This window comes from Drosophila sulfurigaster, chromosome 3 (genome assembly GCF_023558435.1).
Source record: "Drosophila sulfurigaster albostrigata strain 15112-1811.04 chromosome 3, ASM2355843v2, whole genome shotgun sequence".
NCBI lineage: Eukaryota > Metazoa > Arthropoda > Insecta > Diptera > Drosophilidae > Drosophila > Drosophila sulfurigaster.
In genome coordinates this window covers 19396333-19410291 of record NC_084883.1, presented here as the reverse complement: position 1 = coordinate 19410291, position 13959 = coordinate 19396333, and the positions used below count along the sequence as shown (strand labels likewise).

At 41.1% G+C, this 13959-nt stretch overlaps 2 protein-coding genes and 1 long non-coding RNA gene across 7 annotated transcripts in view; 1 reads left to right on the top strand and 2 right to left on the bottom strand.

Moving 5' to 3' along the window:
* Window positions 1–13959, bottom strand: part of LOC133845276 (teneurin-m) — a 149392-nt gene that overhangs the window by 112369 nt on the left and 23064 nt on the right. The gene's annotated exons all lie outside the window — the stretch shown is intronic.
* LOC133844933 (cytochrome c-like) lies at window positions 4122–4684 on the top strand. The gene has a single exon (XM_062279224.1). The coding sequence runs from the start codon at window positions 4253–4255 to the stop codon at window positions 4577–4579; it is 327 nt and encodes a 108-aa protein (XP_062135208.1). The 5' UTR covers window positions 4122–4252; the 3' UTR covers window positions 4580–4684.
* LOC133845290 (uncharacterized) lies at window positions 10111–13431 on the bottom strand. The gene is made up of 3 exons (XR_009894723.1): window positions 13417–13431; window positions 13312–13346; window positions 10111–13236 (listed from the first exon to the last, which is right to left on the bottom strand). It is a non-coding gene; the product is annotated as an uncharacterized LOC133845290 (long non-coding RNA).

The window sequence follows — 13959 nt, the reverse complement described above, 5'->3', positions numbered from 1 at the left end:
GCTACGCAATAAAAGTAATAACAAACTGCAATAGCAACAAAAACAACAACAAGAATAACAACAATCACTATGCCAAGATACAACAATAGAAAAAGTAACGACGTTTTTGTTAAATTAAAACTTTATGAGGCATTAAATGGTCAACAACAAAGCAAAATTGCCAAAACGAAAAAAAAGAAAAGGAAAAGAAACAAAAATGAAAATAATAATAATAATAAAGAAGGGAATAGGGAGGAAGTTGCAAGAGAAGAAGTTGTGCGTTCAATATAGCATCAAGTAAAAAGTCATTAAGCCCGCCGACAACAACAACAGCAACAACAACAACAATAAACTGTCTGTCAGTTTGTCTCGCTCTCGCTGCTCTTTTATTCCCGACTCTGGAGTCTGGCTCCCTCGCGGAATGACAGTCGGGCACAGGTCATTAGACCCACGGCGTCTAAATTGCATTATCAACGCCAATAACGGGACACGAGCAGAGTTGCCAACCTCCCTCCCTCTCTTCCTCTACACGCTACTTTTACTGGTAGTAGTAGCAGTAGCATCATAAAAATGTCATTATTTGTCAACGCCATCAACATATCGTATTGTAGTCGAGTCTATTGTAGCCAGCCGTAGGGGTGGCAACCCTACTGCCCAAAAAATCGGGGTGTGAACATATGGCCAGCCACAGCAGCTATAGCTACTGGCTAGCAATCTTTTGTGCCAAAAACTGCAATTAATTATTTTTTATTAAGTGTTCACTAGCTGCATCAAAAACGTGGGGAGGGTTTTTCTTCGGCTTTAGGGTTTAGGGTTGTAGGCTGGGCTGTGTCTCTGTGTCTCTGTGGAGGGCTGCTGATAATCGCTAAATTTGTTAAGTATTATCGACTGCCATTGCACATTTAATTATGAAGACATGTGGCGACGACTACGCTGACGACAGTTGTGGCTAATGACATTAGACCCGGGCTTTAGGACTCTGGACAACTCTGGTCGTCGAATCCAATGGCAACGCATCCAGACCGGAAGCCCAACACATAATCCGTGGCATTTGCGGCCGAGTGTTCAGCATTAGAAGCATAGTCTCTCTCTCTCTCTCTCTCTCTCTATCTCTGTCTACCTCTCTAACAACCCCTTCGAAGCGAGCGGGTTGCGGTTTTGTTCTGTGGAAATTTGATGCGGATTGAAATATGCAAAATATTACAAAAATTGTTGGCTAGCAAAAATAGAGAGGGAGAGAGGGTTGCCTTTAAAACTTTGGCTAAGCGCCGCATGTGTGCAGACATTTTGATGTACAATTTTTTAAAGCGAGTTCCAAGAGGGAGAAAAAAAGGGGGAGGAGAATGGGAAGCGAGAAATCGGTGAGTGACGTTGACATTTTGCATTGTGTCAGTTGTTGACTTGCAGCCACAGCAGCGTGCAACAGCAACAACAACGAACAATATTTGTTTTGTATGCTTAACTTTGTTTTTTCAACATTTTTCTTATGGCTTGACAGCAGCTAGGAGGAGGTAAGGAAGGGGAGGCAACGATTGGATCCCCCTTTGACTTAGCTGCTCATTTGCGCAAGGCGAATCCTTAGCATTTCATAATTTAGATACTCAAATGGAGGCGACCGCCAATTGTCTGGAAAAAAAAAACAGATTGCTTGGCACATGACCCAGTTCACTAGAGAAATGTTGGCGAGTCAAGGAATTTTGCTAGTATACACTCATTGCATAGAGAAATTTTCAACACGCTCTACTAGAAATTTTAGCTTTACTTTTTCTTTAAATACCACTTTATCTACTTCTTAAATTTTCCTCTTTCAGACGCTGCAAATGTGCTGCTGACATTAAAAAATGGTTTTTCCCCACTTTGAGATTGAAAGGCAACCCTGGCAGGGGTTACCTGCTGCACTTCCAAGAACTTTGACAAGCCGTGTCCAATGCATTCGGCACTCAGCTCATCAAAGCAGTGAACGAAAATCGACACACACAGAAACTGAAAGCGTTGCGCTCACAAGTTTCGAATATGATTATGAATATATGTATATGAATATGAGTGATTAACCAATACGAATTGATTGTCTACACTCAATCCACACAGACACAGAGACAGAGACAGAGGCACTTATCCTTGTGCGGGAGGCGACTTGTCTCTCAGTTGCTTGTCAGTTCTTTTTTTTTTGTTAGCTGCCAGCTGCTGAATGTTTCTTCGCTCCCATATTATTTTATTTTTTATTTTTTTTTGTTGCTTCTTTTTGTGTTCTGTGGTTATTTTGTTATTTTTGCCTGGGTGCTGGCTGTCAGAACTGACAAACGCAAATGATTTATGTGTGTTTGCATGCGTGTAAATGTCATTAGGCCGCTGCAGGAATCGACAAAAAAAGTGTAGGGAAAGGCAACGCAGACTCCTCGCGATGTGCTGTGTGCATCGATTTGCTGTCTTTGACTTTGCCATTGCAAAACTGTTGACATTTGTTGTTGTAGTTCTTACCCCTCGCACGCACGACTTGCCCCAAGAGCAGTCGCAGTCACAGTCGCAACAACAACAACAACTATCGACCAGATTTGACATTAAATAATGAGTTATGTCGCTGACGGCTGAGAATTTGCAACATGCCACTTTTGGAGGAGCTCCTTCTCAAGTTGGAGTTGGAACTGGAAGTGGAAAAATCGGCGTGGGTTGAAGTTCGCTTCGAATCACTTTTCGAGTGGGCGTTGTGCGTGCCACAAACTCGACTGCTGCCTGGGAATTAGTCATCACTGAATTCTCTTTCTATTAATATGTAGTTTGTTATGTTTCTCTTCTCTGGTGTTTTTTTTGTTTTTTTTGCATGCCAATTCATCATCTGCTTTGACTTTGCATCTGTTTCCTTTTTGCCATTTCCACTTGGCTGCGTTTTCCCTATTCACATGTTTATAGTTTGCCTCTCACCCCCCAACCAAAAAAATCTTGCCCCATATATTCAGCTACTTTAGTTCTGTTTTTTTTTTTTCCCTTTCGTTAGATGTTGATGGCCACTTAATGCGTTTGCTACCCACATCACATGGGTGGCTCCTCGCTCCTCGTGCATCTTCATCAACGGCAAACTGTCAGTCGTCCATCAGCAGACAGACAGCTAAATACAGCAATGTGCAAAAAGAAATTAACATTCTGTGGCGCCTGCGCGCAGCTCCACAAGCTCCACATCTGGCTTCACTGAATGTCTAATTAAGTTGCCGCTGTTGCAGTTGCAGTGGCAATTGTCTGACTGAGGTGTGCAGCTTGCTGTCGCAGTTTTAAATTGCCAGTTGGCGGCGCAGTCGCATTAAGCGCATAATATTTGCTTTTATTAAACGCTTTTTGCTGCCGCAAGAGACGCCTCCAAGTTGAGAAACCGGCTACTGTGTTTCGCTGTTGTTCACTGTCTAATAGCAACAATTGTTGTTGCTGCTGCCGTGTTGTTGTTGCTGCCGTGTTGTTGTTGTCAGGGGGTCGGGCCACATGTGTTCGTGTTGACAGCTTGGCATATATATTTTGTAGCCTTCTTGTTTTTGGGTGCAGGCTGACTGCAACTATTTATTCGCATATTTCTGCACTTTTTTGTGTCTCTCTTTACTGTAAAGTTTAGTTGACTTTGCCTAAAACGTTGCTCGAAGGCAACGCAGCTAACAACAACAACCAAAAGGCAGCTGCATCTGCGTGTAATTGCCCCAAGTTGCTGTTGTTAACAAGCATCTCCTGCATTATTTTGTTTTTGCAATTGAAAAAAAAACACACTTGGCTTTGGAATTAAGCAATCTTAGTTGGCTGTTATGCAAGTCGAGTGTATGTGCATTGCATGCCCAATTGTGATGTAAAGTGTTAAGTGTGACAACCATCAAATTGTCGATAATTATCCAACAAGTTGATGAGGAAAATTTCGATGTCAAAAAAGGTAATTTATTTTAAAGACAATTTAGAAATATTTACAATCGCTTAGTGTGACCAGCCTACTAATTAATTCATTTCATGCATCCCAAACATGTTTAAGCGTTTTCTAATAAAAAAAAATAAACAACAGAATTATTACTTAAACAAAGGGCAATCCAGCTAGCGATGCTGTTAATTTCACTATTTATTACATGATTTTTAAAGATTGTGCACTGATTTAACTGCATTTACAATCGTCCAGTGTAACCAGCCTTCCCTAGTTTAGTGCTAATTAATTAAGCAGGCTTGTCCACACCTTTTGACATTTCCTTTATTGTAATAAGCAAAAGTTACTTAGCGTTTTCCAATAAAAACCGAAAATACTTCAACTTTAGCAATGAGCATTCCAGCTGGCGATGTGGAGCGTGGCAAGAAGCTGTTCATGCAACGCTGCGCCATGTGCCACACCATCGAGGCTGGTGGCAAGCACAAAATGGGACCCAATCTGCATGGTTTAATCGGTCGCCAAACGGGCAAGGCGCCAGGATTTCCATACACTGAGGCCAATAAAGCCAAAGGCATCATTTGGAACGAGGACACGTTGTTTGAGTATCTGGAGAATCCCAAGCGTTATATACCCGGCACCAAGATGATCTTTGCGGGACTGAAGCAGCCCGGCATAAGGAGTGATATAATTGCATTTTTAAAGACGGCAAGCAAATGAATACAACGATTAATTAATGCTAAAAAGATGTGTAATAATGTGAGTTTAGTTGGGAGATAATTCAGTTTATAATTTGATGGGAAATGAACATGAAATTAAGATGTCCTTCGTTGTGTTCCCCTTTAGTTCGTTGCTTTGCCTCAATTATACGATAATTTACAGCTGAATGTAATTCATATTAGTTGCTTTTGTTGTTGTCAAGTTAATGTCCTTTGCATAAGCGCACGTCTGTCGCGTTTTCATATCCTTTTTATATGTGCCTTAACACATTTAATTAACAAAGCAATTAAGCAGAGAGAAATGTCAAACCGAGAGAAAGCAAACCAAAGAAGAAAAGCATTTTAATTTAATTTATATTGTGCGAGGGTGTATGTGTGTGTGTCTCAGTGTGTGTGTGTGTGTGTGAATGTGGCAACACTTTTGTCATTCGCCTTGGCGAGCTCAACTGCTCTGGCGTTGTTATTGCAAAATAATGCGTTGCAGTCAGTTGAGTGTGCGAATGGGATGCAAAATGGACGAAGGACTCGACTCGGCCGTGATGACATTTTTATTGCTGACAACAAACAATAACAGCACATCTATAGCTCTAGCTCTTTCACTCGCTCTTTCGGGTTCTTCGCGCAGTCCCGCTCAAAACAAAAGGCAAATTTATGCATAGCAAAGAATTTTTTAATTAAATTTTACACACAAACGCACAAGCTGTGTGCTGAAGTTGAAGTTGAAGCTGTGTGCTGAAGAATCAACTTATTTTCTTTTTTTGGGTGAAACATTTTAAAACTTTTTCGGCAAAGCAATCAAGGAACTCATCTTAAGCGACAGACGGAGAAACGGAGAAATGGAGAAGAGCTCTGTTGAGGGACGTCAACAATTTTGAACACTTCATCGGATTACAATTCTGTGTCGGCCTCCCTTTGAGGCAGCGGCGATGTGGCAACGCCTTACAAAGCGATCTGTCACTTTTGACACTTAACAACACTCGAAACGCATCGCAACAGAACGGAACCAATGATCAGCCTTGTGAGGGGTGTTAATTAACTTCACTCACAGAACATAAATCAAAAATTCGCTTGAATTTCTCTCGTGTGAGTCGCAAGTCGCAAGTCAAGCGCAAAAATGCATTCAATGTGCTGTTCTGTTAATGTCAACATCATGAGGTATTGCGTTATAAAATGCAGCATCATTTTGTGAAGCAACATCGATCATGACAGCAATAAAAAAGCACAACGAGGGAACCAGGGAGAGACTGACACAATTTGAATGTCAACTTCTCAAAATGGAACCCAACCCCGAATTAATAATAATTCTTTCTGACATTACACTACACCCTCTCCCCCTCTCTCTCTCACTCCAACTCTTTCGCTTTGTATCTGACTGCTGTCCATGTGTAACTGTTTAACCCTACTATATGTATCTGATGCCCCACCCTAAACGTCGCTTCTCGTGTTGTTTAAGTTGCTCTTTAAGCAACGATCAATCATAAAAATAAAAAACAGTACAGAACAAACAAAAAAAGCATTTCATGTACCATGCAGATTCCAACATATTTCACGATTCTCTTGTTCGTTATTATTATTATTATTTCTTGAGCTTTGCCGAGTGTGGGGGCACTTTTGACATTTTAAATACTGATGGTGTGTGCACACTCGTTATTCTTAATGTGATACGTTATTTTTGTGGATGCGACAGCTTGTTAAAAAAATACCCAAAAAAACAAAAATTATATAGCAAAATTTGTGAGGGTTTCATTTACCAACTTTAGTGCTCATAAATCAATGACGAAATCTTTATTGTTTGTTAGCGAACAAATCAAATCAACTTGAACAATTAATTACACTATTTCATAAGTTATTAATGGTGATGAAACGGAGTTCTATAAACGGAAAGATTATTATTTAAATGAGGGCTTTAGCCTTAAGGCGATATTTGCACAGCTCTGTGCGAATCATCAATGAAAATATTATTTTCCCACATCATAGCAAACGTTGCAACCTGCAAACATGAAATGCGAGTCGAGTAATGCGTAAAAAGGGGAGGGGAGGGGAGACTGAAATTATAAGTGAATTAAAGCGCGGCATGACGAAGCCTCCAGACAGGTAAACCAGTCAAGCTCCACTCGATGTTGGAATGGAGTCGAAGCCAGTTCAAGTGTTTTGTGCTATGCCAGGGTACAGTTAGTTGGAGTCGTGGTCGTGTGGAGTCGCCGGTTCAAGCGTTAAGGTCAATCAACAGACAGAAAGAGAGAAGGAGATGAGGGAGAGAGAGAGGGAGATGGTGAGAGAGCGAGAGCAATTCTCGAGGCGAGGCAAGTTTAAAATTCTATTTGCTGCACAGCGGCAATTTAGCAGCTTATGGCAACCAGCAGCGTTTGCAACTGAAAGAGAGAAACAGTTTTGGGTGAGTGTGGGAGTGGGAGTGAGAGGAAGTAGTAGTGTATGCTGATGTTATTCCACTGCTGCTGCTGCTGCTGATGCTGCTGCAAGACTAACTGCTGGGTAATCACATGCGGTGCAGCTTAAGCGTTGCCGAGGCAGCCACAAAATCCAGCTCAGCTCAGATGCATCTCCAGCTGCCATCGCGTCGACATCGTGTGCCATCAATGGAGTCTGCATAGCCAAGCAGGATAAACTGCATTTCCATCCACTCCCACTCTTACCGCTTGCCACTTGCCCCTTTCCCTTCCCCATCCACGTGCAACTTCACTCGCACTGTTGCCGAAAAGTCTGATGTATGACTTGAGATAAACTGCAAGATTGCTTTCTGTTGGCAGCTATACTCTACACTTGGGCATCGGCGACTTAATGTTTCAAACGATTTTAGTGTACTAAGGATTAATCGAGACTTTTCTTTAGGTTTTTTTTGTCAACTTATTTCTCTTCCGAGTATTTACATTTCTTAATAACTCAGCTAAAAGTATTCATCCATTCATTCATCCATCAATCTAGCTCATATTTATAGCAGAAGCTATTATTATCACAGCATTAAACTCTAGCAAACACTAGCATAGTGTTGAATAAGGCTAAGCTTTCAGAGATTTAGAAATTTATTAATAATAACACTACATTTTTGAATATCAAACAAAAGCTCAGTAAATTCAAAACTAGCATAATGTTGAATAACGCTAAATGTATAGTTTTAGTAATGAGTTGAATGACAGTTTTTAAAAACAATAAAATTTTCTATATGAAATAGAAGTATAGTAATAAAAAATATTCAAACTATTATTTCAAGTGCTGCTATTATTTCTCTAATTATAATATATGTTTTTAATATTCCTAATATTATTTCTTTACTATATTCCGAATAATATTCTAAACCGTCCCTCAACATTTTATCACTTTCATACATAAGCTAACCACAAAATCTTTGCTTACACTATAGTAATCGAAATATATTTCATAGTTAAGTTCGTTAAAGCAGTGTTGCACAACGACATGTCAGTGTTGGCAGGCGCTTCATTATGGTAGCTCATCAACTGGCTGCAGCGCATCATTCATGGCAACTGTGGCATGCCACACACAATGCCAAACATATGTGCCCCCCTCTGTTTTTTTTCGCAAATGTGAATGACAAGAACTTAGCTAGACAGCTAGATTCCCTGTATGCTATATATTTGTTGCTTTCTGTGTGCCACTTTCTGCGTCGCATATATAACGCAACTCAACCCGAAAATGCAGGAGAACTAACAGAGCTGCCAGTTTGCCATTCGGTTTTCGTGAGCTGCATGTGGATGAAAATGATGATGATGATAATGATGATGATGATGATGCTGCCCCATCTCCAACTCCAACTCGAAGTTCTTCTACTCAAAGTCTGTGTGTGCCCAAGGCCCAGTCATGGCTGCTTTTGGCTGATGATCCCATGCGCAGTTTTCGAGAGGCAACAACATCAAGGTTAATAGCTGGAAGAGTGCGCTTTTTAGTTGCTGCTTGCAACAACTGCTGCTGCTGCTGTTGATGCTGTTGCTGTGGCAGCTCCTGCTTGGAAATGTACACCGCTTTACCGTTGTGCTAAACATTTAAGCAGCTCATTTCCTAGGAAATCATCGAAATGGGCACACAGACGACGATGTCTATTTTTGGGCTAATGATGCGCTTTGGCTTTGGCCAGAGCTCAAGAGCATCGTTTGGGTTCGGATTTGCTCGCTGTTGAAAGAGACAGAGCGAGAGAGAGAGAGAGAGAGCGAACGATGGTGCTATCAAATGTGGCATCAACAGCGGCAGCAGCGACTGCAAAAGCCACTCGATGTCCATCATTCATTTAGCCCCATGTACGAGCCATGTTTATGTTTATTGACTGTTATGGACATGAGTCACAGTTAGACGACAATGACAACGACAACGACAACGACGACGACGACGCGATTTTAACGGAAGTGTTACAATGAGACATTACGAAGAGGCCCTCGATAGCTGCTCAGCTGTCCCTCGGCTGCCAGTTCCATGATGTCCAAGGCCCATTACCATTGCCCTGTCAGTGTCAGTCTCTCTCTCTCTCTGTCTGTCTCTTCCTTTCTCTCTTCTTCCCTGTGTGTGTGTGTGGACTCGGGTTATTTGCTTAAGTGCAAATATGAGCAACTATTTGCTAAATGACAGTTATTGCTGATTAGCTGTCAGACATTTTGACAGCATGAAGAATGATTCGCAATTTTCGCAGAAGCAAACCTGACTCGACCTCCTTCACAACGATTCCTTGAGTCGAGTCGAGTTCAAGTCCGCCTGCAGTTAATGATGTAGCATATGGTTAATTAGAACATTAGTCTCTTCCGTTCCTTGCGACTGCAACTTGGCCAGTAAAAGCAACTTTAAATCATTAGCCACAACTAAGTAGGAGAGAGCTGTCAAAGCCTGCTGCCTGCTGAGGGCTAAGTGCTTTTGCGAATGGGTTAATGTGAAGACTCTGAACAAGCTGCGAGTTTCTAATAAGTTAATTGCGCCAATTGATCGATAGGCTGCATCGTCCTCAGACTCAACTCCAAGTTGGGTGTTTGTAAGCTTAACAAGCTGCCCAAAAATAGAGCCGAAAATTACGCATGTCTAAGCCAAAGCACACACAAATTATGAGGCAACAACAACAAAGTACAGAAACTAGGCAGGAGGCAATAAAAAGCAATCACTTTGTAACCGAAAACGTTTCGGGGCCCAAAGGAAAGAAAGAAGCTGGAGTCCAGGTCTAAATCGTGTGTACCTGTGCCGATCCCAGCTCGCTGCTAAAAATTAAATATGGCCAAAAGCGGCAGCAGTAGAGAACGAGTTGCAATCGTTTGTGGTGCCTTCTTGCTCTTTTGCTATTTCGCCTTATAAGGTCGCGCACATAAATAAGCACAGCGAATATAGTATAGACAATATATATTGCAAGCTGGACTTGGGCATCGACAGCAACAGCGACTTCGACTTCGACTGCGGCAGCAACAAAAGCTGCAGCACAACGGAGCACAGCACCACATCAACAATTTGAACAATCAACTGATGAGAAAAGGAAATGAAAAGTCAACATAGGCCACAATACAAGAGGCAAGAGGCAAAGATACATACAGAATGCAGACAAAAGCCGTGGAAAAGTGCGCATTAATGTGGATGCCACAAGGGCAGGGGAGATGGAGATGGAAGTGGAGGTGGAGGCTAGGCCAACTGACATTAGCTGACCGCAAAAGGCCTTTGGCTCAGTCCAATTGAGGCGCAACGAGCGTCGAGCGGCAGTTGAAATTAAAATTACTTGAGCGCAGAGAGAGATTAGAAAACTTTGCGAGGCACAAATTTAAAAACAAATTGTAGTTAGAGATAAACAAGCGAGCTGAAAGATTGTTAGAATTATGTAGCTAATTGATGGGGAGAAGAAAGTTCTTCTTCGCTTTTCATTTCACATGCTTTGAGACCAGCGATCTTCAATCGATCGATCGATCGCTGGCATCGATACTACACATTCATTGCTGCATCGTTTCGATTTTGTGGCGTGCTATTAAATTGTAAATTGCTTGAGCAGCGCTGCCGCTGCGGCTGCAACAAACGTGTCTGAATGTCGTATTCCACTTTACTTCACTTCCCAACTCTTCTCTTCTCTTCTCTGTCTCCTTTGGCACATTGCCTGCAACGCATCGTGAATCGTGTGCAATTTGCTCAGGTCCAGCCCCGCCGATCTGTCCCAAACTCAACTCGATCCAGCTTAACCACTTTTGCTGAAGCTTTTCGCTGATTGTCGTCTCTGGACCAGTCTCGTTCCTCTTCGGCTAATCAATTTCAGCTCGATTCTCGATTGTGTCTCTGCTGCGGTTTATCAACGCTTTATTACACTGACGTTTTGTCAATTTGATTGCTTTTGATTTAACTTTGTTTTTTTCCCTCTTCTCTTTTCTTTTGTTGTAGTTTTATTTTTAGTTGACAGCTTGTGCCGAAGCATTTTAAGCGCTTTAATGCAGAAGAGACCTTGAATTGTCTCGTCGTTGCTTCTCTTGAATGTTTACTGTAGTTAATGGCTGTCTGTTTAATTGCTTCGCTGTAACAGTTTGTGTTCAATTTGATGCCTCACCTTAAATGGTCACTTCGATCGAACGGCGGGCGGCACTTTCAATTTTTTATTTTTTCAGTTTTTATTTTCAACTATTTCACTTTCATATGCCGTCACTCTATTATTATTATCAGAGTTGCTTTTGCTGTTATTGCACTTGATTTTTATGCAATCACCCGCTGGCTGTTATTTGGTGCAAATCAATAGCTTTTCCCATTTCATTTTATGCTCTCGAGCACAATTTCAATTTTGTGTTTTTTTTTTCTCTCTCTCTGGTTATGCTGCAGGTGAAATATGTTTTTCAATAAATTGCTTTTTTCTATTTTCAATTTGAAACGTTTGTTAGATAACCAAAAAACTAGTTGTGTTTATGCCCAAAAAATTGACTGTGAACATTTCCTGGAAGGGTTAATAAACGCAGCTGGCTCAATCATTTTTCACACGTCCTATTTAGTGTCAAATCTGAGCTGATCTATGCAAATTAAATGGTCATCCGATAAGCTACAAAAGAACTTTAAGAACTCGCTTTTGCTTTAATGTGCCATATATCATGGTCAAATCGCTCAACGATCGTCGCAAGCTTGTTTTGTGTCGTCTCACATTTCACATGGCCTTTTCTCAATTCTCTCATCATTCTCTCCTCCAGCCCAAAATCATGTCAACTACCTGTGAGCACATCTGCCACACACTATTATGCCTTTCACTGGTTTGTCTGGTGTCGGTGCCAAATTGACAACTTTATTGCCTCTAAGTATGGTTAATGACCGAAAGCCAAAAAGCACAAAATTCTTGTCAACGAGCTGCGCAACCAAAGCGCAGCCATTAACCAAACAACAAAATAATGTCAAATGTTTTTAATTGTTTCTTTCATATAACACAAAAAACTCCAATCGTCGAGATTTTGCGTGGGTTGCCATTCGCTTTTGAGGGCAAACGCCTCTGCGGATTTCATTCTGTGAACAGGGAGATGAAGGAGGATCGCTTTGAAATGCGCCGCCAACAAAATATATATGTATGTATGTATATGAAATTGACTTTGGCATGGTCACAGCACACATGTGATGCCACAAAGAGACCAGAGACCAGGCCACTGATTAATATCTCACAAATTTCTGGCTCTTTGATGAATTATTTCTCAACTCACACTTCTTGGCCGCGATTTGTTCTGGCATCCGCGCCCCCGCCCCCGCCTCCGCACTCTCCTTGTACCACATAAATAAATAAAAAACAAAACTTAGCACAATTTCTCGTTTGCGTTGTGTTGTTGTTGTTTGTTTTGCGTTTTGCGGTTGCTCGATTTTTATGGCTTGTTTAAATGCTTTTTGGCCTCGGTACATTTCGGTTCAATTTTGTTATTGTTTTCCTCTTGCTGTTGATTTTGCAGCAGTCTTTCTGGCAGTCTCTTTATGGCACTCAAAATTTATAAGCAAAGCTGATTGATTGAGTTATTCGCAATGCGCAATGAAGACAGAAAATAAACGTGTAAACAATTTATGCGAAGACGTTGCGTCGCCTTCGTAGATTTTTGTTTTGGATATTTTCCTTTCGGGGAACTTGCTTAAAATTTATGCTGCTGATTTAAACATATGATTCGTAAACTCTTCTCTGTTCATTTCCATTAAATTCGGCCGACCTGCATTCCAATTGATTCGTTTATGAGAATTAATGACTCAAGTGGCGTAAATTTTCGTCTAGGATGTGGGGCGATTATCTTCTACGTCTCTAGCATTAAGTGCAGCCCTCTTTTGCAGTTTGCCCCGAGCAATTTAATTTCCATTTAAGGCACCCAACACCAAAGCTCTATCTCTCTATGTCGCGACTTGGCCAAATGATTAATTAGTCTTTGGCTGCGTCTTTGCTGTGGTCTTTGCTTTGCCGCTTTTGCGACTCTTCAAAACTGAATCCAAGTGATGCTTTAATAATCGCAGACAAAACTTTTCCATTGTGCACTTTCGGTTCGAAACGTCAAATACTAAATCATATTTTTGTTGCTAATTGTTTGTCGCTTTTGTGTGTTGTGCGCTTTCTACCAAATTAAACCTAAACTATGCTGTGCATCTTCTGGGAGCTCTAATTGCTTGGAACGGGATTAAGTTGTGACTCTCGTTGATGTTGATGTTCCCCAGCTGATCTCAAGACTATTGTATTGCAATTACCTGGCACCCAGAGAAAGTGAAAGTTGCGATCACGCATTTGATAATTTTGCTTACTCCAAAGTAAGAAAGACTTACACTATGTGGGAGTGAGTTTTGAAAGCGTTACATACCTGGAAATAAAATGAAAAGAAATGTAATTATAATTTTATATACATTTTTAAATATAAAAATATTATGTACTTAAATAAAATTCCAAATAAATATGTAATTACATTTAATTTACATCGAAATTTATGTCAAATTTGCATGGTAATTTGTCGCAGCACTTTAAGGCCTGACCTAATGCCCTTTTCAAGCATTTAGCGTGCCCCAATTAGAGTGCCAAAGCACTCACACAGCTCACGGCTTATTTAGGGTTGCCAATATTATTTAATTTTCATGGCTACCTCCCGCACTCTCCGCTCTAGGGGCGGCAACCGTCGTCAAACAGTTGCAGAAAACTGTCAAAAAATAAATATTGACATTGCGTTGTAATAACGCTGCATTAACGTTGCCCCTTAGCACCGTTATCGCGTCCGTTGACCCAAAATGGCGACCAACGACGGAAATGAAAAAGCAAAGCCCCCAAAAACAAAGTCCGCATCGCGCATTCGCCATTTACCATTTGCCATTCGCCAGTCGGCAGCCGAAAGCTTAATAATGTAAATTTCGCTCTAAGCTATTTCCAAAGACTAATGGTGCGTTTAGTTCGCAACCCTCCTCCCTTAACAAAAAAGGAAAAGC